Source organism: Phascolarctos cinereus, unplaced genomic scaffold, assembly GCF_003287225.1.
Source record: "Phascolarctos cinereus isolate Bilbo 61053 unplaced genomic scaffold, phaCin_HiC Scaffold_2;HRSCAF=192, whole genome shotgun sequence".
NCBI lineage: Eukaryota > Metazoa > Chordata > Mammalia > Diprotodontia > Phascolarctidae > Phascolarctos > Phascolarctos cinereus.
Genome location: NW_027555625.1, coordinates 266271034 through 266296721, shown reverse-complemented (window position 1 = coordinate 266296721; position 25688 = coordinate 266271034). Strand labels below are relative to the sequence as shown.

At 38.2% G+C, this 25688-nt stretch overlaps 1 protein-coding gene across 3 annotated transcripts in view; it reads left to right on the top strand.

Annotated features, from left to right (window-relative positions):
* The first annotated feature begins 4271 nt into the window (after nt 1-4271).
* The window catches only part of GPR107 (G protein-coupled receptor 107), a 90586-nt gene continuing 69169 nt past the window's right edge, over nt 4272-25688 (top strand). For 2 of the 3 annotated variants that reach the window (XM_078150006.1, XM_078150005.1), the window contains exons 1-6: nt 4272-5038; nt 20571-20684; nt 21010-21060; nt 21326-21408; nt 24422-24561; nt 25229-25266. In XM_078150006.1, the coding sequence (XP_078006132.1) occupies nt 4721-5038; nt 20571-20684; nt 21010-21060; nt 21326-21408; nt 24422-24561; nt 25229-25266 (744 nt within the window). In that variant the 5' untranslated portion in view covers nt 4272-4720. The remainder of the gene's footprint in view (nt 5039-20570; nt 20685-21009; nt 21061-21325; nt 21409-24421; nt 24562-25228; nt 25267-25688) is intronic. The other variant, XM_078150004.1, reaches the window with a different exon arrangement.

Below are 25688 nucleotides of genomic sequence, written 5' to 3'. Positions count from 1 at the left end.
ATTGAACTGAATTGAATGTAAAGTGCTTTCTTTTTCTTTTTTTTTTTTAGGCAATTGGGGTTAAGTGACTTGCCCAGGGTCACACAGCTAGTAAGTGTCAAGTGTTTAGTCTGAGGTCACATTTGAACTCAGGTCCTCCTGACTTCAGGGCCGGTACTCTATCCACTGTGCTACCTAGCTGCCCAAGTGCTTTCTTTATATTGACAATTTGCCTGTTAATTCAAGTGTTTGACCAGCCTTAATATAGCTGCAAGAATACTAACCTACAAATAACATAAAAGTCCTTCAAAAATTGATGTAGAGGTACCAGATATGATTATTATTATTATTAGATAATAACTACTAGCTCTACATCTTACCACTGGTAGTAACTTTTATTTAACATAGAAGAGAAGAAAGAGAAACTTTAAAATACAAGGTACTTGATGAGCTGGGCAGGCAATGAACTGTATTAGAAAATTTCTTTCCAATTACTCTAGGCTTTTAGCAATTATACTTTACCTAAACATTAATGACCCCTTCAAAAACACTGCTAGAGACAAGCTGTTGTTAACTTGTTCTGTTACTCAGTTTGTGTTTTTTTAGTCAAAACTTTGATTATGCAAATTATTTTTTCTGAAACTATCCAAACATAGCACCTCAAGGCAAATTTAGGGAGCAACAACTTTCAGTTTGACAAATAGCTGCATTTTAAAGTTTCTACTTTGTTATTTCAATAAAAATATGAATATCTGCCATTAAATGAGACTAGGTAGAGAAGTATACTAAAGTACAATTTTAACATTAAGTATTCAGGTGTTCATTCCCTTGGCTTCACTCTCAAATCTAAATATCATTTTAGTTCCACAATAATTATTTGCAAAGATAGAGCTTTGATTATTTGATGGGGTTGCTCTTTAGAAAACTCCCATGAGATATTCTTTCCCTGGTGCAGATTGCAAACTACGTACAAGAAATCCTGCCTTGAGATCTCTCCTGGTGACTCTCCTTTTTAATATTTTAAAAATAGTTTTATATATAAAACTTTTGGCGATGGTGTAGGGTAATGACAATATTAAAATTTTAAATACCAAACAATAAATACTAAATTTGTATTAAATATTAATATTTTACCAACTGAATTCTATAAATTAAATATAAAACATTTAATTTTCAATATTAATATTTTACCAGTGCAGTACTAAGATTGTCTGTCTGTTATCTCTACCTCTCATGATATGCATAAACTGGCTCACCTTTTCCAGGCACAGTGTCTTTGATGATGATAATTAGAAATAATAATCCTTACTGAAAATGCCAAACAGAAGCACAATAAACACTTTAAGATAAAATCAGTTTGCAAGGTCATTCTACTTAAAAGTGGAAAAAGGAAGTAACACAAATTTTAAGCCCTTATCAAGTTTTCTTCTGGAAATAATGGATGAAACTGGAAAGAGGAAGAGACAAAAAATGGAAAAAATCAGTCAAGATTTCTGCAACAAACTATTTTTTCCTGCAATACCCCACAGATGACTACAGCTTTACTTCCAGCTGGGTCCCCTATAGCTAATACCCAGAGGAGCAAATCCTGTGAAGAAGGGACCTACAATCCCCACCACCACCAATTGCCAATGGGGCAGGCAAGTACATCTAGCTGAAGGGCAAAGTGTCAAAGGGAAAGAAACAGCAGGTAGCATGTACCTGGTCAAACTACTGTCACTATTTTGCCAAATACAATGGTAGAGAAAAGAACAGAGTCCAAGAAACTGAAAACTACAGTGCCCTCAAGACTATTTTATTTATTTATTTTCACTTTCAGCCTGGCCTCTCTAGCCATCATTATGGGGAACATTTATGGAGAAGGGATACAGCATGCCCACCACCACTACCCCAGTGCCAACTGCCATCAATGGGCAGGTAAGCCCAAGAACCTCTGGATTAGTAATGCCTCAAGACCACAAACCAGGCTACTAGCCATTGCCCAGGGAAGTAACCTTTGTAAAAACTAGTTCTGTAGATACTGTAGCCCCTAGGAGCTAATAGTAATTGAAGACCCAGAAAGCAAAGTTTTTACAACCAAAGGTCTTGGCACTGTCAAATGGTTCATCTTCAGAAATAGCTTTTATCAATGGAAATGACATTAAAGAAAGTACATTGGAATCTGCTTTGCCTCTCCCCTCTAAGGACCATAAGGCCTTTGCATGTGATTTGCAGAGGTAATCTCTCATATGTGTTGTCTCCCCCCAGGAGAATATGATCTCCTTGAGATAAGACATTGTTTTGTTTTTCTTTTTGTACTCCCAGCACTTAGCACATATTGCTTTGCACTCTTAACAAATGCTTTTTCATTCATTCATTCATCATTTGCACTTTAATGTAATAGTCCCTTTTGCTGAATAAATAAATAGAAATGGCAACAGAGAAAACAAAGACAGGAAGCCTAGCTAGATCAAAAGAAGTACACCTACAGAAGACCTACATGCTCAAGGTAACAATTCTGAGGGTACTCACCAAATAATTCTCAAGATATCTAAAAGAGGGGCAGCTACTGAATAATTTTTTTTAAATAATAGAAATTATTACTACCAAAAAGGGAACTGAGAAGATAATCAGTTACTACCAATCCATGTCTAATTTCCTATTTCCATAAAATCTTTGTGAAAATAAATTATATGGCTATTAAAAACCATCCTTGATGAAATATGGGAACAGGACAGGAAAGCTTTTGTAAATGATATTCCAGAGCAGACCATACCTTTACAGTTACACAACTAACTGAAAGATGTAGAAAATACAACATTCCACTGAACTTATTGATTTTTTTAGAAAAAATTTGTTAGAGCAAAATTTAATCTAAAAGGACTTTCCAACAAGATGTCTTCCACATATAGGGTAAAATCATAAAAGATTCCTCTATAGACACAATGACAGAGAAAACTTTAATTCTCTGATTATTAATATGAAGTGAGACAAAAAACAGACACTTGCCACTTTCATAGAAGAGAAATTGTACAATCCAAACTGAACAGGAATGGTGAGGTACTGTTTCTTTCTCTTCAAAAACCATCAGTGCCTCCCTACTGCCTACAAGATAAAATACAAATTCCTCGACCCAGTTTTTAAAGCTGTCTCAAATCTGGCTTTTACATGGATCAGGTAAGGATTGGACTAGATGAACTGAGGTTCCTCCCGGCTCAGATTCTTTGACACCTGTTCAGCTTTATTTCACATTACTCTCCTAGGTACCTGCCAACTCTGGTCATCCTCCATGATTGAAATTCACTTCCTCAGTTCAGTCCAGCAAAATCCTCTCCTTTCAAGGTTCAGCTCCACTGCCACTTCCTCTATGAAGCTTTCCCTAATTTCTATAGTTGAATGTCTTCTATCTTGCCTCATATTTTCCTAGAGTACTTTGTCAGAATCTCTTCTTTGCCTTTATTACACAATTACCAGACTGATCCATGACATGCTACCTCTTACTGGGACCATCATCTCCACCATCTCCTTCCTGCCAGTACTCTGCCGGTTTCTCCCTGTTGCTCCCCCACCCCACCCCACCTCTTGCCTTATCTTGAAGGGGGCAATGAGTTGGGATTGGTATAAAGGCCTATGTCACTTCTGGGACTTTTTCTCCCTATTCAGTAGTTCATGTACTTCCTTCTTGTCCATAAGACTATAAACTCCTTGGATTCAGGGGCTGTCTTGCTTGCTTGAAGTTTTATGTCCAGAACTTAGCACAGTGCAAATACTTAAATGCTTTATCTACTTTTTATTCATCTTCCCTGTATTCCTTTTAACAGAATGTAATTTCCTTGAAGGCAATAGCTGTCATTTTTATTTCTGTATATATATATATATATATATACATATATATATATATATATTGTCAAACACAGTGCTTTGTACATAGTAAGCACTTAATATTTATTAAATTCCTTAGTGTGCATTTTTTTTCTAATGCCCCCAATGCCCATCTGCTGGGCTTGGTAAATGAGGACTTGCTTGGACTTAGTAAGGAAAGGCACGAATTTTACCAATCCAAAATAAAATAACACTACACAAATGAATCCAAAGGCCTCATGAGGTTGTGAAGCAGCCTCCAAAACAAGGGAGGTTGCTTCTAGCAGGAGCCATTACTTAAAGATAGTTTTCTTCCATGGGACTGCCTGTAATCAGGAGCAAGGACGTCAAAAGGTTTCTTGTACACAACAAACTACATGCTTTGAGTGGAATTTGCAAATATTGCCATGCGGTCACAACCCAGAATAGGATGCCTCCGGAAGCAGTGAGTTCTGGAGGTCCTCAAAGGGAGACAATTCTTGCTCAAGTACTGGTTGAACTAAATGACCTCTGAGGACCCTTCCAGCTCTACCAGTCCTCACTTCTGACTCAGGCCTGGAGAGTCGCCTGGCTAGCGGTCCTACACCCTCCGCAGGCCGGCGGGTAGAACGTAGCAAGCCGGGCAAAGCCTCACCGGGCTAACGGAAGGAGGTTCCTGTCTATCAGCAGCCGAGTCTTCTTGATATTGAACAGCTCTGAAGCTGAGTTCTCCGTCCTTCAGTGACATCCTCGGATCCAGTAACTTGGGGGGGTGGGGGGGAAGCAGCTGTTGCCATCGCAACCCCGCACACAGCTGCCCAAGCTGCCCCTCTCACCCTATGCGCTCCTCTGGTAAGGGCCAAACGGGAGCTTCGGGGCAACAGAAAGGACGGAACGGATTAGCTTAGGGAGACCGGAGTCAATGCCTTTTTACCTCTTAAACTCCATACACAACGATCGCACAGAGAACCAGAGAATACTTCGGGACCATCCAAGCCACCCATATAAGCGCAATGGCCTTTTCCCCCTTCCGTTTTTCCCGCCCTTTGACCCCGGAAGTGAGCTGGAGAGGCCAAAGCTGGGGGCGGGGGCGGCCTGTGATGCTGGAACAAACATGGCTGCTTCAGTACCCCTATGCCGCTTGGGCTCTAGCCCGGGTCGTGGGCTGCTCCTGCTGCTAGGACTCCTGCAGCTCTTGGGTCACCTCGGCCAGGGCCGCGTCCACCACCTAGCGCTCAAGGTAGCAGGGTTCGGGAGGCTGGAGGAGGGGGGTGTCTGGCGGGGGGGCGGGGCGGGGGGCGCCTTGGAGGAATGCGGGCTCTTCCCTCCTCCTCTCTCTCTCTCTCCCCTCCCTCCCCTTCCCGTCCCCTCCTCTTCTCTTCCGCTCCTCCTTCCCCTGCTCTCCCTCCCCCTTACTCCCCTCTGTCCTCTTCCCTTCTCCTACTCTCCCTCCCCTCCTGTATCTCTCCTCTTCTCTTCCCTCTCCTCTTCATCCTCTACTTTCTCTCCACTCACTCCTCCTCTCTTTCTGTATCTCTCCTCTTTCTCCCTCTCCTTTGTCTCTTCTCTCCATCTCTTTTTCTTTTCTTCTCTTCCTCCTCCACTTTTCCTCCCCTCCTGTATTTCCCCTCTCTCTCCCTCTCCTCTTATAGCTCTCCTTTCTTCTCACCTCTTCTCTCTCTCCCCTCCTTATCCCTCTCCTCTTCTCCCTCCCCTCCTGTATCTTTCCTTGCCCCCCCCTTTTTCTCCCTCCCTTCGCTCTCCTCTCCTATCTTTCCTCTCCTTTCCACTTCTTTCCCTTTCTTCCTCTTTTCCTCCCCCCCTCTTTCTCTCCTCTGTATGTCTTCTCCCACCTTCCTCTCCTTCTCCTCCTCTCCCTCTTCTCTCCAGTTAGTTATCCCTTCCTCTTCCCTCCTCTCCTGTTTCTTTCCTACCTCTTCCAAGTTAAGGGAGTGGCCATCAAGGTGCTTTGGGAGTGTGTTCCTCACTGATTTGAAATGTCATCACTCTGGGGACTGGCAAGGCCAGGAACTATTCCATTGCCCAGGAAGAAGGATCATAAAAATGTTAACATTGGAAAGGACTTTAGAAATCCCTCTCATTTTACTGGTGAGGGAACTGAGACCGAGAGAGTTTGCAAGTTTGGGAGGATCTTGCCCAAGGTCACACAGGTAGTAATTTTCTTTTTCACATTTTAAAAATAGTATTTTTTCCCCCAGTTGCATGTAAAGACAATTTTTAGCATTCATTTTTTCAAGATTTTGAGTTCCAAATTTTTCTCCCTCCCCTTACCTCTTCCAAAAATGGTAGGCAATGGGGCAGCTAGGTGGCCCTGAAGCCAGGAGGACCCGAGTTCAAATTTGGCTTCAGACACATAAAACTTACTAGCTGTGTGACCCTGGACAAGGAACTTAACCCCAATTGCCTCACCAAAACAAACAAACAAACAAAAATGGTAGGCAATTTGATATAGGTTATACATATCACACTGGTAGTAAATAGCAGAGTTGGGACTCTAACTGAGGTCCTCTGGTTTGAAATTTCTCAAGTCTTTTTGAAGTTCTCTTCTTCATTAAGGAACAGAATTACTATGTTCCCCCTGTTTTCAGTTTTCTCTCTAACCTTTTGACTTTGTCCCACCTTCCTTTCATTTTTCAGTGATACTGATAGGTTTTTCAGTCTGCCTCCTCTCTCCAGTAATAATAGGACTGTGCTTCCTTCCCAGTAATCCTGTGAAGTAGGTAATCTAAGTATCATCTCTATTTTATAGAGGAGGAAACTACAGCTCAGGGATATGAATTGACCTGACAGTGTGGTGTAGTGGGAAAAGCACAAGACTGGACAGTCAGAAGACCTGGGTTCTAGTTCTGTCCTTTTATGAGCCCTGGGACATACCTCAAATCATTTCGCTTCAGTCAAGTCTCTGTCTTCCCTAGCTTCGCTTTTCTCTGAAATGAGGCACTGCAACTAGATGGTGATAGGATTTAGAGCTGGAGAAACTTTAAAGGTGACCTAGTCCAAGCAGCTAGGCAGGTCAGTAGATAGAGTGGGCCTGGAGTCAGGACGATGTGAATTCAAATCTGGTACCTTAGATACTCACTAGCTGTGTGACTCTGGGTAAATCACTTAACCCTGTTTGCCTTAATCGTCTGGAGAAAGAAATAGCAAATCATTCCAGTGTCTTTGTCGAGAAAACACCATGGACAGTATGATCCATGGAATTACAAAGAGTCTGACATGACAAAACAACAAGAAGTCATTTTATATAATGAGGAAGATGAAGTCCAGAGAGGTCTTTTCTTGTTTTGTTTTGTTTTCTTAGTGTTTTCTTGACAAAGATACTGGAATAGTTTGCCATTTCCTTCTCCAATGGATTATGGCAAATAGGGTTAAGTGATTTAAGGTGAATCTTCCTGACTCAGGCTCAGCACTCCATCCACTGCATCATGTAGCTGCCCCATGCTCTTTCTTCTTCTTTTTTTTTTTAGCTAGGCAGTGGGGTTAAGTGACTTGCCCAGGGTCACACAGCTAGTGAGTGTTATGTGTCTGAGGCCGTATTTGAACTCAGGTCCTCCTGACTCCAAGGCCAGAGCTTTATCCACTGTGCCACCTAGCTGCCCCCTCCCCATGTCTTTCTTACAAGCTTCCATGGTTTTAATTGTTGACTCTATGCAGATGACTTTTATGGTTCAAACAGAATTATTAACTTTCTTTTATTTTCAATTGGCTGTCCTGGAGACATGTCAAACTCAACATGTCCAGAGTCATTATTTCTTTCCTCCTCTTGCCCATCCCAGATTTTAAGTACCCTATTTCTATCAAGAACGGCCAGGTGGCATAGTGGATAGAACAGTCAGGAAGATTCCTCTTCCTGAGTTCAAATCTGGGCCTCAGAGACCCTTACTAGCTGTGTGAGCCTGGGCAAGTCACTTAACCCTGTTTGCCTCAGTTCCTCATCTGTAAAATGAATTGGAGTAGGAAATGGCAAACCACGCCAGTATCTTTACCAAGAAAACCCTGAATGGTGTTGAAAGAGTCAGACATGGCTGAAAAATGACTGAACAACATCTCTACTGAAGACATCATTTAGTTACTAGGTTTACAGTCTTAGTGTCATTTCCACCTTCTCAATCTCTTTCGCCCCACATATCCAATCAACTGCCAAATCTTACTGCTTCTTTCTTTACAAAATCGAATATTCATCCCTCCTCTCCCACCAGACTTTCATTCAGGCCCTTATTCTTTAACTGGACTATTGCTGTGCCCTCCTACAGTGGTTTCCTTGCCTCCTGTCTCTCCCCACTGATCTATAGAGCTCCACCACACAGCTGCCAAAGTGATTTTCCTTCAGTAGAGATCTAATCATGTCACTCCTGTACTCACTAAACTCCACTGGCTCCCTACTGCTTCCAGGATCAAATATCAAATCCTCTGTTTGGTTTTTAAAGCCCTTTACAGCCTAGTCCAGTTTATCTTTCTAGTTGTGTTATAATTTACTCCCCTTCCTGTACTCTATGGTCAAAGGCCAAATTGGCCTTTTCCTTACACAGAGTCTTTGTACTGGCTGTCCCCCACTGTCTCTTCGCCTCCACCTTACTGAGTCGCTCACTTTCTTCAGGACAGTCCAAGAACCAGCTTCTATACCACAAGCTTCCAGCCTGGAACACAGGTATTCCAATGGGATATGAGAAGCTTGTTCAAGAAGTTTTAAACTTAAAATAAGTTTTATACTTAATTAGTAAACAATTATATTATCCTGTTGAAAAGTTTTTTTTAAGGAACCAAGGAGTACAGAAACTGAAAAAAGTTGGGAATCTTTGTTCTACACAAAGCTTTTCTTCATTCTCACAATTGTAAATGCTTTCCTTTCCTAACTACCATGTATTTATTGTGTATAGATTTATTATATATATACTTAATTACATACCTGTTGTCTCTCTTTCATCAAATATAGACTCATTTAGAGTGGGAATTGGGTTTTTTTTTGTCCTTTGTTTTGTTATTCCTAGTTCCTAGCACAGTGCCCAGCACATAGCAGGCACTTAATAAATATTTTGGAGATGGAAAGGACAAATCACTCCAGTATCTTTGCCAAGAACACCCCGAGTGGGGTTATGAAGAATTGGTTATGACTGATCAATTTAAAAAAACAGCAAATGTTTATTGAAAGACTCCTAGTCCAGAGTATTTTCCAATATGACACTTTGCTGTAGTTTCCAGGTTATTTTCTTCATTACCCTTTGTGCTGAGGACTCTGAAGATTGAGATCATAAGTTCATGAAATTTAAAGATGGATCATCTTAGAAATTTAGTCCACTGCCTCATTTTATAAGCTGGGACTCAAGAGGCTTAGAAAGTTTATGTGACTTTCCTAAGTCTCACACAAATAATAAGTAGAAGAACTGAAGTTTGAATCTAGGCCCTTTGATTTGAAATCCCATCCTCTGCCCTTTCCCTGACAACCTAGAAGGGGAATTTAAATAAGAATAGCTCACATGTCTACAACATTTTGAGGTTTACAAAGCCCTTCCTTAAAACTATAGTTAAGGCCTGTTGTGCAAATGTTGCCAATTTACAGACATGAAAATGATTTAAAAGGCTGTGACTTTCTCAGTCATGTGACTGGTAAAATGTGGAACTCCACCCTATTTCTTCTGACTTAAAGCCAGGTGCTGCTTGCACCAAAGGAACCTGACTGCTAGAAAACTTCAAATCACCTTTTAAACCATGTTCTTGATTAGAGAACACCTAGCAAAATATTTTGCGTGTGGAAGGAAAAAGATACATATTATCAAACAAATGAATTGTTTCCCTTTGTTAAAAATCTCTGAGAAAGAGCTCATAGTATGTTAGAAAAAACGCTGAGCTTAGAGTCTGAGGACCTGCATTTGAATCCCAGCTCTGTTTTATTACCTTTGTGACTTTCAAATCACTGGGCCTCAGTTTCTTCATCTGTAAAATAAGGAAATGTTTATTTAAAAACACGTAAGAAGATAGTAAAAGGGAACAAGTATTTATGTTATTTGATCTTCATAATAACTCTGTGAGGTAGGTTCTTTTATTATCTCGTTTTATAGTTGAGGAAATTGAGTCAGACACTTGCCCAAAGTCACATAGCTACTAGGTATCTGAGTCCACATTTAGGCTGCAAGCTCTGTTTGCTGGGCCACCTAGCTGGTGCTAGACAGTGAAGATTTTGCAGCGTCTCTAAACCAGGCCTGCATAAGCTATGGCCCACAGGTTGCTTATGGCAGGCCAAAGGATTTTGGGTAGCCTGTGAAAAATATAGAGGAAAACATCCTTTGTATGTATAGGAAATCCTTTGGGGTGCTAAAAGCAGCTCAGGACTCAGGTCGTGCAGGCCTGCTCTAGAATGTCCAGTACATCAAAGGGTCATGAAATTGAAAGCTGGGAAGAAACTTAATATAGTCCATGCCTCTCATTTTAGAGATGAGGAAACTGAGTCTTTAGTAAAGTCTCTCTCTTTCTCTCTCCCTCTCTCCTCCTCTCTCCCCTTCCCCCTTCCTCCCCTCTCTTCCTCCACCTCCCCCCCCAACACACACAATCAGTGGAGATATGTTTATATTAATGAATTTGAAGAATGCTCATGTAAATAGTGGTAATGGGGGTTATTTTCTTTCTTTTCTTTCTTTCTTGGCAGTTGGGGTTAAGTGACTTGCCCAGGGTCACACAGCTATTAAGTGTTATGTGTCTGAGGATGGGGGTATTTTCAATAAAGTTCATGACACTGTTTTGTAGATGTAGTTGATTTGCTCTATGTGGATTTTAAAGTCTCAAAATAGAAAATATTTGAATGTTTTGTAGTTTCTAGCTGTTAAATAGAGGCCTCATTTGGATACTGCAGCCACATTGAAGGGCTTTGATATGTAATACCTTTTGCTCTTTGAAGGAAAGGTGATAGAGAAGAATTATAAATTATTGCATTGAGTTGTTATAGGTTAAGATTAATTTTAGGAATAAGAATATCTTACAAACTTTATGATGTTTTTAATGTTAAGTAACTTCTTAAATCGTTAGATACTTAGAATTATATAGTAATATATAATTTATACTGTAATATATAATTATAGATATTTATATATTATATATAATGCATACAGTATATTTAATATATACTGAACTTGCTCAGTAACTACATTTAAAGTAATTTCAGTACATAATGGGTCAGCCCTTTCTCAGTCTGTCCTAAAAATCTTCTGTCAATTCTAATCCATTTTTCCTCATATCGAACCTCACTTTGAGTCTTCACAACTTATACCAATTGCTCTTAGTTCTTCTTCCTTCAGGATACTAACAGGACAAATCTAATCCTTCTTCCACTTGATAGCCCTTTAAATACTTGAACCAATCAACAGCCCTGCCCACTCCTGCACAATCTTCTCTTTTGTAGCCTAAATATCCTGTTTCTTCATCCTGTCTTCATTGGAAATCATCTTCAGACCCTTGAATTCATCAGACTATCAGTTCCTTTCCTAAACAGGACTCAGAACTGAACACAAAACTCCAGAGCGCAGTATGTCAGGAGACTGTTATCTTTCTAGTGTTGTTATTCGTTGCCTCTTTTAATGGAGCCCAAGATTGCATTAGCTTTTGGTTGGTTGCTCTGGCACTCTGTAGACTTATGTCGACCTACTCGCCTACCAACACGCCAGTATCTTTTGCAGAAGAACTTCTGTCTAGTCGTGCCTCCTCCATCTTGAATTCCTGAAGCTTTTTTTTAAACCCATGTGAGATTTTTTTATTTCAAATTTTATTTTTTGTCATTATGAACTTGACAAACATGAATATTTCCTTATATGAAAAACAGAAAGAGGATTGTATAGAAAAACCCTGAACACCTTGGTTTTTAAAAAATGTCTGTCAGATTTAATATAACGTTGCTTTGCTTATATGTATCCCCTTCTGAATTTCCTTCTGCTCCCTTCCGTGTATTTTAAAAAATGTTTTATGGGTGCTCTTTTCTTTTTGTTATGATTATCATTACGCCGTGCTTAATTCTCCTGAGGAAAAAAAAGAAAAGTCCATTGTAATAATTATCGTAAAGCAAAACAAATCCAAACATTGTCTATATCTGAACACATCTGACTTACTCTGCCACTTTGGCCGTTATCTCTTTACCAAGAAGGGGGAAGCATGACACTTTATTACTCTTCGGATTTGTGACTGGTCATTGCTTTTATCATAGTTCTTAAGTCTTTCACATTTGTTTTCCTTTATGATGCTGTAGTCACTGTATGAGTTGTTCCCCTGTTTCTGGTTACTGTACTCTGTATAAAACTTTCAAGTCCTTGAATGTTTTTCTGAAGTCACTCCTTTCATCTTTTCTTACAGCACAAAAAGGCTTTGTGATAGTGGTACAGCCAGAACACTGGCTGTGCAGTCAAGACTTGGGTTCAAATTCTGATTCTGCCTCTTGCCCCCCAGCCTCCTCACTTTGCCTTTAATCTTTTAAAAAGGGCTTCTAGCATTTCTCCATTAGAGATAATTCTAGCTCTTCTTCTTAGATAGGAACTATTTACCAAATTAGGAATGAGCCATTTATTCCTATATTTTTTAGATAAAATTTTATTGATATCTTTGTTTTTACATAAACTAAATTTCCCCCTGTATCCCTGTGCCTTCCATAGTCAATCCATTTAAGAAAGAATTTATTTTTAAAAAATAAAAGGAGAAAAAAAAATCTGGAAAACCAGTCAACACAGCGAAATATCTGACAATATGTGCAATGTTCAAACTCTGTAAAGGAGGGGGGAGAGATGTCTTACATGTCTTCTTTGGGAACAAGCTTGTTCTTTGTAATTTGCAAGTTTTCATTTTCATTTGTTTTGTGGTGATCATTTTGTTTTCTGCTTTTTAATGTTTTTAACCAAAAGGGTTGTTTTATTTTGTTGTGTTTAAGATTTTCCTATTATTATTATTAAATTTTACCTTATATTCATCCTAACATTCTAACCCGGGGGTGGGGAACCTGGGGCCTGGAGGCTACATGTGTCCTTAAAAGGATTTGTTCTGTAAAAGTTGGACTCAGTCAAAAGGCCACAGCCCAAGGACCTAGAAGGGTATACGTGGCCTTGAGGCTGCATGTTCCCCACCCCTGGACTGTCAAACTCTATATTGTGATGTGGATTTCAAGAAATTATCTAAATACATATTTTTACTGGTTCATAAATTTTTAATCAGCTCCTTGCATCCTCATTACCATAGAATACTATGTCTGATTTAAGAGCGTATTTGTGGATTGTGCTTTCAAATCTTAATTTTTATGATATGGTGTATTTTTTATTGAATTAGAGTCAGTCCAGTTTTGTTTAGCACTTAGACTTCAGTGCTAATTTTGAGGCCAGTTAAGAAAAAGAGTACTTAACATTCTGGTATTGAACATTTAGTACTGATGCACTATGAGTTCCCTATTATTTAAGGTCCTCAAGCAGAGGCTGAATGATATATTGGAAGTATAATAAAAGGATTTTATGCATTGGTAAGGGTTGGAATGTATGATCTCTTGTATCCCTTTCTAGGGAACTTGTCAGTATTTCTCCAAATACCTAGTCTCTGTATATACAAAGTAGTCGCGAAAGGACCAAGAAGAGGTTGTTTGCTTATACTAAGCTTGTATGTTCAGAGGCTTCCACTCATCCACTCCTTCAGGAGGTTTTAGTTTACAGAATTGATTCTAATGGATGTATTTTGAAGGGATTATAGGACATTTTTCCTGCACCATCACCTAACCAGATTTTTAAATGACATTTTAAATGTAAATATTCCCCTTGAAAACTTCTGAATTGTTCCTTTTACTTTATTAGCATTAAAACAAACGTTTGGATTGTTTTGGGTGCACTTGCTTTGGTTTTGGATTATTTTTAATTATTATAATTGTCCAGAGGGCAAAAGGTTTTAAAAATTTTCTAGATTTGGGTAATATAGATGCCAACATGTAGATTGCTATAACTGTGTGAAATTAGCCTTAATTTACCTATACCTTTATTTTGATGATGAAAATACTAACTTTTATACAAAATGTCCCAGCTTTAGTAGCTTAAAACTATACTAAGACTTACCATCATTCTCTTCAGGCCATATTTGAACTAGAAAGCATCATTAATTTTTAGTCCACTGTAAATAATTTATTTGTCCACAAGCCTTTTTCAGCATTGTGCTTTTTTATTTTATCCATCAACAAATAAACTATTGAGTGCCTATTGTCATACTGTATGACCTCTGAGCTTCTTTCTAGTGCTTAGAGTGTGTATCACGCATGATGTTCTGGAGTTTTAACAAACTTTTATGTTATTTGGATCACAAATAAATGTTTCTTAGAGAAGTCTGGGTTGGAGTAAATAATCAAATAATTTTTTGGCAAAGCGCTACCATTTTTGTTTGCTCTGCTCTTATTAACTTCCTTTGCTGCTTTAATCTCTTTTTCTCTAATTTTAAATTTTAATATTTGTTATTTCCAAATGGTTTTCATTTTTAAAATAACAAAACAAGGAAAATTTGCTATGAAGAAATATTTTTGTACTATAGAATATCCTTCCTTTTCCTTCACCCTTTTGTTGATGAATAGAATAACTGCAGAGCCATGAACCCCATAGTTATGTGCAAGAACACTTTAATTCAGATAATTTCAAAATGACTAATTTTTAATGATAACATTTCTGAGTTATGCAGTCAAGAAAACTATATCATATACTTACATTACAATTATCTTGTTTAGAGAACATCTTTAGATATTTGTGGGTGTTTTCTTTTTTTTAAACTCAGCCATGCAGATACCTTAAATTATTCAATTAGCCTATTCTTTAGGCCCTCTATAATATCCCTGACAACCCTTCTGCTTAAACTGAAAACTTCCAGATTGGGAACTCACCCCCTTGAGCCAGCCCATTGCTCTATTGGACAGCTTTAGTTATTAGGAAAAATTTCTCCTATTTGTCCAGGCCTCTCATTGACATAGAGAACTCTAGCCTAAACTAATCTGCAGCCATTCTCCTTTTGTAACTATTAGATCTCTGTGTGAGATTAAGTGAATTGTCCAGGCTCTCATGTATGAAAGGCAAGACTTGAACTTTATTCTTCCTGACTCTGAGGCATGAATTTACTACTTACTGCTAGTGCTGGCACTCAGTTCTTCCTTTTGTAGAGCCAAAAATATGCTTCTTTTTTGCTTCCAGCCACTTCATTGGTCTTCCCCCTGGCCTCTCAGATAAAGCAAAGTGAATCTAATCCCTTTTCCACAGGATAAGCCATCAAATATTTAAAGATTAGCAAGACTCCGCCTCAAAGACCTCCCCCATCCAGATCCAGATCCTCCTCCAGTTTCTTCAGTCTTAGGACAGTAGCTCCTAGCCCTAACCAGAAGATCAGGATCTACTGGTAAAACCTGAGACCTAACTTGGTTGCTCTCCAAAACATTTGTTGCTGTCCCACCCCCTTTCTTGATGTTTGCCAGGATTCCTAGCAAGCTGGAAAAGGGCCCTATCACAGGCTTCTCTGAGAGCTTTAGCTAACAGTATTCTTTCTGCAGTTCCCAGTAATCCTTTATGTTCTTCATTTACTCCAATGACCATGTATGGTTGGCCAGTGAATAGTGTTTGGCCATTTTTATGGCTATCCTATATTAAAGATTCTCTTTATCATATATTTTCATGTTTCAGTACATTGTCATGTACTGAGAAGTTCTACATATCTGAATTTTCTAGAATACTGAATATAGTCTTGTAAAGTGACCAGGATATTTTTTTGAACTGTTTTTTCTTGAAAACTTCCAAAATGTATCATATACTTCCCTGCCTTTTAAAATTATGAACTAAAATTATGAATCAAGAAATATGAACATTTCCACATAAAGGAATAAAAGAAAAGTATAAATGAAACTGAATGAATCTCTATTAGAGACACTTTGTTTTTTAAAAAATGTTTATTAAAAATAACATCAGTACCAACATTGTTGTACATGTCTGTGTCCCCTTCTAAACTCCCTTCTCTCTTTTGTGTATTTTTAAGTGTTTTATTAGCTATTGTTTCTTTGTTTTCTTTTTTATATTGCCATCATTTCCTCCCTTCAAAAAATAAAAGCCCTTAGTTGCAACAGATAAGCATGATCAAGGAAAACATGTCTGAAAATGTATCTTTTTACACCTCTAACCCATCATCTCTCTGCCAAGCAGTAGGAAGTGTGCTTTTTTGTTCAGTCATTTTTAAGGTGTGTCTGACTGTTCATGACCCCATTTGGGTTTTGTTTATTTTTTTTGACAAAGATACTAGAGTCATTTGCCATTTCCTTCTGTGGCTTATTTTACAGATGAGGAACTTCACAGGGTGAGGTGACTTGCCCAGGGTCACACAACTAGTAAGTGTTTGAGGCCAGATTTGAACTCCGAAACATTAAGTCTTCCCAGCTCAGAACCCAGCACTCTATTCACTTTGCCACCCAGCTGCCCAATTTTGGGTCTAAAGTTTCTAAACTGGGGCAGCTAGGTGGTGCAGTGAATAGAGCTCTGGCCTTGGAGTCAGAAGGACCTGAGTTCAAATCCAGCCTCAGACACTTAGCACTTACTAGCTGTGTGACCTTGGGCAAGTCACTTAACCCCATTGCCTCACCAAAAAGCAAAAAAAAAAAGTTTCTAAACTGAGAGTTAAAAGGTTCTGATTGAGGGCCTGATTGTTTGACGTTTTAACAGAATAACTATTAATTATTCTTCCCTGTTTCATTTCTCTCTGTGTAGTCAATTTGGAGGAGAAAGTAGCTTTACACATTACAGATACTTTTTTGTCTGATATTCTGGTTGCTTTCATAAGTCGTAAGTTTTAAAGGAACTGATTTATAATATCATTTATAAATCAATATGTGTATATTTTAAAAATCACTGATAAGGTGTTATATGAAATTAAAGATAAAATAAGTCAGCTTTTCAGACACCGAAAATTGAGTGTTTGTAGCTATAAATTGCATCAGTAACCTGAACCCACATGTACAAAAATATTCATAAGCAGCTCTTTTTGTGGTGGCAAAGAATTGGAAATTGAGAGGGTGCCCATCAATTGGGGAATGGCTGAGCAAGTTGTGGTATATGAATGTAATGGAATACTATTGTGCTCTAAGGAATGATGAACAGGCTGACTTCAGAAAAACCTGGAAAGACTTGTATGGTCTGATGCTGAGTGAAGTGAGCAGAACCAAGAGAATGCTGTACACAATAACAGCCACGTTGTGCGATGACTAATATTGATAAACTTAACCCTTCCCAGCAGTACAAGGATCTAAGACATCTCCAAAGGCCTCGTGGTGGAAAATGCTATCCACATCCAAAGAAAGAATTAGGGAATTTGAATGCAGATTGAAGCATACTATTTGCTATTTTTTTTCTTCTGTTGAGTTTTGTTTCCTCTTTCTGGTGGTTCCTCCTACTGGTTCTAATTCTTACTTACAACATCACTAATGTGAAAATATGTTTAATAGGAATGTATATGTATAGCCTATATCAGATTGTGTGCCGTCTTGGGGAGGGTAGTGGGAAGGAAGGGGGAGAAAAATTTTAAACTCAAAAGCATATGGAAGTGATTGTTGATAAATCAAAATAAATTAATAAAAAAAATTAAACCCTGAAAATGGAGGCTATCCTTCTCTGAACTTTTTATTTTGTTTTGTGAATTCACTTCCTTGTTGAGCTTTGTGACATTTAAATGATCTATAGAATTTTGGTGTTAATATAGCAGTTTATTGAAAATAAGATTATCCTTAGGCTTAGGTTATGATATAAGGTAAAACATAAGCTTCAGTACTACCATCAGTGGCTACTTTTCCCCAAATCAACCATTCAGGCAAATCAGGAATAACTTAATAACCAGTTGGATGTTTTCAAAGGTGGTGCTTATTTTTTTTTAGTTTGGCTTAACACACATGGGATTATAGTAGTGCCAGAAAAACCAGGTGTAGATATTTTCCATTGATTTAAAGTGCAGTAAGTAAGTAAGATTTGCCTTAAGAGCTAAGAAAAAACAATTTTTTAAACACTTGTTCAAGAAAATATTGAGAAAAATATCATGTAATTCTGCTTAGTTTTTCCCATGTGACAGAGAAATTTCATTTATTAGACTGGACATTTGTGGAATATATAAGTATTAGGAAATGGTTAAACCACTGATGGTCTTCTGTTTATGAATTGGTATATCTGGAATGGGTTTGAGAAGGCCTCGGATCTAGTCCCTTCTAGCTAAGGTCATGAAGCTTAAAAGAGGAAAAGTGATGTCCCAAGGTCTCAGTAAATAACTGAGCCAGGATTTCATCTTAGGTTTTCTAAGTAAACATTCAATACGATTTCCACCAAACTGTGATGCTCTTGAGTTGGGTCTTGTGAAATTCTGTACTATAATCTTTAAAAATAGAAGTAGAAACTAAATGGTCTTTCTGAAATTCCTGCACCTAGCACAATGTCCTGCATATCATGTAGGTACTTATATCAGTCTTAAACAAAAATGACTGTGAAACTTGTTTACTTGCTCTAAATTTCATTCCCAGATCCTCAAACTTAAATATGCATTCCTGGCTGATGACTCTTCTTTCTCTGTCACTCTGTGATTAAGACAATGAGATAGAACTATGCACTTGCAAGACAAGTACTGCCTCTGCCCCTTAGCCTTGACAGTGCCTCTTCTGGGAAAGAGAAGGACCTAAGTAAGGTACAAGTACAGAGTACTTGGATTTGCATAGTAAGGAACTCTTTCTCTTTCCACCTCAGTTTCCAGATGCTTTCTGAAGCATAGTTCAATACTTGACAAGGTTAGGGAACCCAGTTGACACACCTTTAGCTGTTTGAAAGTTCGTTGAGCTGGCAGTGAAAGGTCTATACATAGGCTAAAGAAGAGTGATAGAAACCTCAAATATTAATTATATGAGGCATGTGAGGCTGCCATTGTGATTATGTTTTATAACTTTTCATTTATGGTTTGGGGCTAACAGTATGGGTTCCTTTAGATTTGTTAGAATTACAACAGACTGCTCAACCTGCCCTACAGGAAAATTGAAGGGGAAGGGGGGAGATAAAAGGGAGGGCAGATTAGGAGAAAGGGTATTCAGAATGCATACCATATTGGGGTGGGGGGAGGGATGAGATGGGGAGAGAATTTGGAACTCAAAATCTTATGAAAGTGAATGATGAAAACTAAAAATAAATTAATTTAAAAAAAAGAATTATAACAGACTGCTCAGGAAAAAAAATGAATCACCAACTATCTGTCTTTACTCTTATGCTCAAATGGGAAGCAGTGGAGGGCAAGATCAGTTTAAAGAAAGCTTACTGAGGGGGCAGCTAGGTGGAACAGTGGGTAGAGCACTGGCCCTGAAGGCAGGAGTACCTGAGTTCAAATCTGGCCTCAGACCAAACACTTGAAACTAGCTGTGTGACCCTGGGGGAATCACTTAACCCCAATTGCCTAAAAGAAGAAAGAAAGAAAGAAAGAAAGCTTAGTGAGACATTCAAGTAAACATTCATTTCATGAGCATTTAAGGTTGAAAATAGAAGTAAAACAAGAGAAAGAAAAATGGGAAATATCTGCAAGGATTTTTTTAAAATATAAGAAACCTTTTGATATCAAGGACAGTAGAGGAATCACATTTAGACACTAACAGTGTAGTCTCATGGGCATTCAAACTCAGTAAGTCCAAAACAGAGCTCTTTCCCCTGAAATCCATTCCCTTGAGTTTACCTATTTTTGTCAAGGGCACCACCCACCATTCTTGAAGTCACCCAGGTTTGAAACCTCAAAGAAGTCCTTTACTCCTCATTCTCCCCCTCACCCCACAAATTTAATTAGTTGCCAAGTCTTGTCAAGTCTACCTCCATAATATTTCCTGCATTTGCCATTTTCCCGGCACTCACACAGCTACCACCCTGGTTCAGGTGCTAATCACCTCTCACCTAGACTACAGTATCATCAGCACCTACCATGATGCCAGAGAGATAGTAGTTGCTTAATAAATGCTTATTGATTGATTGTTTATTAAGGATGAAAACTGATTCATGTTTAAAAAAAACCCGAAAGCTGCAAATTGGAAGTGCTTTATAAAGGGACCCTATACCAGTCAAACATTTTTAAAAATGATAGTGATTTTGGTTAGTATCACCCTGGAGAAAAAACTAGGCACTCAGAGTTTTGGCTCTTTAACTCTTTAAATAATATATTTATATTTGTCTTAAAATATAATTAGCTTGTTTGATAATAAGATCATTACACTAATGTTTGTGAGACATTTTAGAGTTGTAAGTGGGTCTGTTCTTAACACACAGGTTAATGCCATGTGTAGTTTGATTTAGCAAGACCAGGAAGGCTATCTTCAAAATTTTGCTTAGCAGCAACCCTTGCTTCTAGCACCATACTTGGTGGTAATTTATTGTTAAAGGGTGAGGAAAACTGGCAAGGCATTATCTGTAATATCACTTTAACATTTTTATATTTATCACTTTTTTTAAAATGTAATTTTTTTCCCCTTCAGGAATGAAATAATTGCTGACAAAATTTTTTAGTTTCTTAATACAATAAATTGATTAAGGATTTCTTGAATGAAGTCATCCTCTAAGTAGTATCAACTTAATCATTTCTAGGGAGGAAAGAAGTGTCATGATTATGTATATTGTTGAATGTGATAGGAACATTGGAGGAATGGAGGAAATGGTGGATAAATTAGTTAATTGAATAGACTGGAAGACAGCTTTTGCATGTTACTAAATCTGTCACTGTAAAATACCTTTCAGGATGATGTGAGACATAAGGTTCATCTCAATACCTTTGGATTCTTCAAAGATGGGTCCATGGTGGTCAACGTCAGTAGCCTCTCAGTTAAGGGAAATGAAGATGCCACTGCAACGGTAGGTGTATTTTGCTCTGGCTTTAAGAGGTTTTCCTTCCCTCCCACTCCCATTAAATTACACTGCTGAAGAACATGGAAGAAATTAAGGTTGATGAAAAGAATATTGCCTTATCAGATACTGAAAGAATTTACATTTAAAATTAATATTTGATTATTAATTCCTGTGTAGTTCTGAAACTCATTATTTTACATGTATGAGGATCTTCTTTCTTACAAAATGAGTACTAAGAAAATCCTATATGTGAAGTCATAGAGAAGGAAGGGTATAGACACCAGAACATCATAAGGTCATTCACCTCTCATCTGTGTTTCCTTCCTTCTAGATTGGTTTCAGCTTGGACCGAACAAAGAATGATGGATTCTCCTCTTACTTGGTAAATGCAAAATTCATCTGATCTTGTGTAGTTTTTCAGCATTATTGTAATGATAATGGACAAGAGCTATTATATTAATTCATGTTATCCAGAGTAGTTGATTGCTTTTACTTGGTGACGTACTTGAACACTATTGCGATGATATTCAGTCTTTGAACCTGAGATTGTGCTGATTTTTGTGTCTTGGAAACCTTTTTCCTTTTCTTTTTTTTAAAAACTGTTTTCCAATATTAAGATTACGTGTATTTGGATATTCCCTTCTCAGGATGAAGATATGGATTACTGTATCTTTAACAAAATGCAGTCTGTTTCTGTTACACTCCTGATTCTAGACTTCCCAAGTCATCTGTAAGTCATTCTCATGAACATTCCTTCAGTTTTCTTCTCATATAGAGCTGAGAGGCTCATCATGATAATGTTCTGATTTTCACAAATTAAGTGAACAAGTGGATATTTCTTCATGTCGAATCTAAGATAGGCACCCCAACTAGTCACAGTTAAAGGTATGGAAAAGTTAAAGGTATTCACACCAAGAACGTGGGACAAAAAGTCATTGTACAGGAGTTTTGCCATTAGCATTCTGCCTTCTCCCAGGGCTTCAAAATTTTAAAAATGGCTCCTTTCTAAAAAAAAAAAATTGGGAATACTTGCTGCTTATAACAATTTATAATATTATTCAAGTTTGTATTGGTTTCTGTAGTAGCCTTTCAAGCCCTCTGAGTAGTTTTTAGTTATCGTTAAGAGCCCTTGATCTTTTTTCCTGGTGTGGTATAATTAGAGCGTGAGTTCCTGGAGAGCAGGAACTTATTTGTTTTTGTTTTTAATCCCTAGTGTCTAGTGCGGTGCCCTGCATATAGTACCTGATATTTTTGTTGATTTTGATGTATCATTGGTCAATCAACAGGTATTTGTTAAGTGCCTGCTATGTGTCAGCCCCCCTGCATGGTGCTGGGAATGCACGTACAAAGAATGAAACAATCCCTACTCCAAATGAGCTAATGTTTTAATGGAGAAAACAATAAATGCAAATAAAATGTGTACAGCAAAGTAGAAAGCACAATGTATATGTAAATGGGAGTTTGGGTATGTATGTTTATACACTCAAAAAGCAGTTAAATACGAGATACTGTAGGTGAGAGAGCACTAGCTCCCAGAGGGATCAGGAAAGGCTTCTTGGAGAAGATGGTGTCTGAGCTGCATTTTAAAGGAACATAGAGGGTCTTTAGTCAGAGGTAAGGAGAGAGTACAGTCCAAGCAGGGGGGACGGCAGGTTCGAAGACATGGAGACAGGAGAGGGATCGTCATCAATGAGGAACAGAGAGAAGGCCAGTCTGACTAGATCGAAGCTTGCAAGTAGGAGAGTAATGTCCAGTGAGTCTGGAAAGATCAATGGGAGCAGGTTGTGAAGGGCTTTAAAAACTAAACAGAGAACTTTCTGTTTGATCCTAGAGGCAGTAGGGAGCCACTGATCTAGTAGGGGAGTCACACGATTAGATCTATGCTGAAGGAAATTACTTTAGAGACAGTAAGTAGGATGAACTGGAGTGGTGAGAGATTCAAGGTAAAGAAACTAATTAGGAGGCTGTTGCACTAATCTAGGTGGTACTTAATGAGATCCTAAATGAGGATCCATGTGGGTAGAGAGAAGGGAACAGATGCGAGAGACATTGTAAAGGTAGAAATGACAAGATTTGGTAACTCTTTGGATAGTGAAGGAGAGTAAGGCGTCAAGAATAACACCTCACTTTTGAACCTGAGATGCTGAAAGGATGGGTGTCTTAACAGAAATAGGGAAGTTTGGGGAAAGGGAGAATTCAGGGGGAAAGATAATGAGTTCAGTTTTAGGCATGTTGAGTTTAAGATGTCTCGAGGACACCTAGTTTAAAATGTCTAATAGGTAATTAGTGATGCAGACCAGGACTAGGTATAAAGATCTGAGTCATCACTGTAAAGAGATATGAAAGCTGTGGGAGCAGATTACTAAGAAAGAGTATAATGATGTAAGGAAGTAGACCCAGGACAGAACATAGGGAGACACCTGCAGTTAGGGGGTGTGATGTAGATGATGATGCAGCAAAGGAGACCAAGAAGGAGCAATCAGATGGATAAGAGTAAACCAGGAAAAATTAGTGTCATAAAAACCTGGAGAACAGAAAGTCTAGGAGGAAAGTGTGTGGTTACCACTGTCAAATGCAGTAGATAAATCAAGGAGTGAGACTGAGATTTAGCAACTAAGAAATCATGTGACTTTTGGAGAGAGCAGTTTCAATCGAATGATGAGGTCTGGAGTCAGATTGAAAGAAGTTGAGGAATGAGTGAGAGGAAATGGCAGCATTGACTGTAAACAACTTTTTCAAGTTTAGTTGAGAAAGGGAGGAAAGAGAGAGAATGATGTCTTGAGGAGATTATGGGATGTAGTGAAGGTTTTTAAGAAATTGAGGGATTTGGTTATGTTTGAAGGCACCAAAGAAGGAACCAGTTGATAGAGGTTGAAGATTCAGAAGAGAGGAGAGATAATTGAAGATGCAGTCTGCCAGAGGAGATGGAACGGGATGGGATAAAATATACATGTAGAAGACTGGGCCTTGGAAGGAAAGTTCCACCTCTTTGTCAGGGACTGGTCAAAAGAAGAATGGGAAATGATGTGAGGGGAGTTTAGTAGGAAGAGGAGAGGGGGGAGCTCATTTAGAATAGTCTAATTTTCATCAAACTAAGAGGCATCGTTCTCAGCTGTCCAGCATGGAGAGGAGAATATTTAGGGAGCTTCAGGAGGAAAGAGCAGGTTTGGAGTAGCTTCTGTGAAGAGTGAGATAGGGAATCATTTATAGAGGAATAAAAGAACTTACGTGTTGCACTTAGGACTTAGTTGAAGTTTGGTACAGAACAAATTCACATTTACCAATCTCAATTAGGCACAAAACTGCTAGGGATGCATTGTCATCAGAAGGGAGCCAAGTTTCTGTGGAAACTTTTCTGATGGAAAGAATGCGAAAGAGGAAGGGGTCCAGGTTAAAGGGGAGTTTGTTTGCAATGGAATAGGAATTCCAAAGGGCGCAGTGGAAGGCAGTAGGCTTGGCTGGAGTAGGACATGGTTTGGGTCAAGTTATGGAAAATGGGAATGAAACATGAAGAAGGAGCAGGGAACAATTTTCTCCTAAATGGGTGCTGATTAATTATTACAGGGATAGGGAGGGAAACAGGAGAAATCATATAATGCCAAGAGGTAGAGTTGAAATGACAAATTTCAGTTAACTTTCAATGTAACACATTTGTGGGGAGAAATTATATGCCTGAAAATAGCGCATCTTAGGATTGAAATTACAAGCTTCAGGGGTTTTGTTGGTATTATTTTTTAAACTAGTGTCAAAATAAAGTCTCCACCAGAAGCTGGCAGCAGCTTACCAAAAATCGTCTTCAACAAGAATGAGAAAATCCTTGGTGAAAATCCAGAACCAAGCCTTAAAAGTCCCTCAGTAAATAATCAGACTCTTGAAAAGCAAGGTAATCTTTCTATTCAGCTTCCAATGTCTTGAATATTTTGTTTAAAAGTATTTTTAAAATGAACACAGCTTTCCATTCACACCATATGTTCATGTATCATTCCCTATATGTGATGTCTTTTCTCCCCCTCTTCCTTCCAAGACTATAATGGCCTTCTTTCTCCTTGAAGTCCTAATTTTAAGCATGTAGAAACTTGATTCTTACTGAGGGGTGGGGGATGAATTATGTAAATTGTTGTTAATTTGCATATATAACCACCTTGTCTGTTTTGCTTATTATTTCTGTTCATCATATCAGTACATCTATATTGAATATATAATTACTTTGCCAAGGCTTTTAATGTGTCTGATATAAAGGGTAGTGCCATATACCTACACTAAATGCATATTAGTTGTTGATGATATTGATGATGATTTTAACTTGCTACTAACCCTTTTATGAAATAATTTCCATAATTTCCCAAGCCTAGGTCTGCCATTACTCTGGCTTAAGAATTATTGGTGCAGGCCCTGAGGAGATAGAAGTCGCAAAACATGTGATGGCCTTAGCATGTTTTTAATTACTTAACACTAGACAAGGAGATGTCTCATAAAATAATATGAAATATCTAAACTGAATCTTGTATTGTAATTGTATTGTAATGTATTGTAAATGCTCTTGCTTCTAGAAGGTGAAAAGTCTGCACAAAGTACAGAGGATTCAAAGGTAGGATAATTAGTTAATAAGTATATTTTTGTGAACAAATTTAATCATATAGCATAGAATTTTAGAACTAAAAAGTTCTTCAAAGGTCATTTAATATAGTTCCTTCATTTTGCTGATGAGGGAACTCATGCAGATTGGGGAAGTGACTTACTTTGGGTCACATGGCTGATGAGTAGAGAAGCAGTTTAGAGTAGTGGTTAGACTGCTGGACTTGGAGTCAGGAAGACCTGAATTCTAATCCTGCCTCAGATACTTATTAGCTTTGTGACCCTGGGCAAGACCTTATTCAGCCTTAGTTTTCTCATCTGTAAATTAGGGAAAATAATAGCACCTATTTCACAGAGGATCAAATTGTTGTGAGGATCAAATGAGATAATTATGTAAAATTCTTAGTAAATCTTAAAGCATTAAATATATTTTAG